Below are 1,195 nucleotides of genomic sequence, written 5' to 3'. Positions count from 1 at the left end.
CTAGGCGGTGCCTGCTGCAGCTCTGCTTCTCACTGCCCCCTTACCCTCCTCTCCAGAGGCGCCGAAGGTGCAGGTGTACTCCCGCAAACATGCCTCCTTCGGAGAGGAAAACGTCCTCAACTGCTTCGTGAGTGGTTTCCACCCTCCGAAGATTGAGATCGCCCTCCTCAAGAACGGGGAACCCATGAGTGGTGTGAAGTACACGGACATGTCCTTCAACGAGAAGTGGTTTTTTGAGCGCTTGGCGTATGCGCCGTTCACCCCCCAGAAGGGCGATGTCTACACTTGCAGGGTGACCCACTCTGCCTTCAAAGAGCCACAGTCTTTCAGATGGGGTATTGTGTGTCTTCCTCTTCAAGCTTTGCCACTGTTCTTCATAGTGTCTCTGTTACCCTTAGGCAACAGGGTGCTATAATGGGGTGGATTTTGAAAGTCTTGTGCTATAGATGGAAAATGAACTTGGTTTCCACTGGGCTGCTGAAAAGGCTGTGTATATGTACCCATGAAAGAGTTTGTTCGTAGCAGATAGAGAAGACTTGCCTTGGTATTACTTGTAGGTATTTGGTTATGCTGTGTCTGACAGCTCTTGGTGGAGCACTCAGATCTCTTTGTAGGTGAACTTGCTGAGAAAGAGATGGGTCATGCAGTGATTTCTGGCTTTACATTTAGTGAATATCAAGGAGGATAGAGCGGTGGGGACTGATTGTGGTGACCAGCCTGCTACAGCAAACTCACAGCCAAGCAAGGGCAGCTCTCTGGTTACTGCACTGGGGCTGTTTCCAGCAGGGGTGGGCTCATGGTGATGGGAGAGGGGGGTGCTGTTTGTCCTGAAGCCTAACGATCTGCCCTTCTTTCTTGCAGATGCGGACTTCTAAGCTGCGTCAGGCATAATCATGGTGAGTTATGCTGATGCTTCATGCTGTGCTGTTAAGGGGAACGTGGACCGCTTTCTGTAGGGGGGAAGTGTGTAGTTGAAGAGTTGAGGAACAAAAGCAACCAGCCCCGCCCTGTCCTCCCTCAAAAAAATAGTGTTGCTGTTGACTGGGAGTGGAGCTGTTCCCACTCCCTTTCTACCCGCTATTTTGGCCAGTTCTCAGCTATACCTTGCCTACAAGAGTCTCCTTTGCTCAAAAGAAAAGAGCCCCTTGGAGCAAAACTTCCCTACATGTCTTTGAACAGTATCTGGCAGACACAC

General features: G+C 50.6%; 1 protein-coding gene across 1 annotated transcript; it reads left to right on the top strand.

Moving 5' to 3' along the window:
- Positions 1–25: 25 nt before the first annotated feature.
- LOC104157865 (beta-2-microglobulin-like) lies at positions 26–875 on the top strand (the record flags this gene model as incomplete). The annotated part of the gene is made up of 2 exons (XM_009695369.1): positions 26–335; positions 862–875. Coding segments are annotated over 2 exons (324 nt in total), but the record flags the coding sequence as incomplete, so codon positions are not given.
- Between the last annotated feature and the right edge of the window lie 320 nt (positions 876–1,195).

The sequence above is a fragment of the Cariama cristata genome, unplaced genomic scaffold, assembly GCF_000690535.1.
Source record: "Cariama cristata isolate BGI_N322 unplaced genomic scaffold, ASM69053v1 scaffold34972, whole genome shotgun sequence".
Lineage (NCBI taxonomy): Eukaryota > Metazoa > Chordata > Aves > Cariamiformes > Cariamidae > Cariama > Cariama cristata.
Note: the sequence above shows the minus strand (reverse complement) of the source record. Positions and strands in the feature narration are given on the sequence as shown.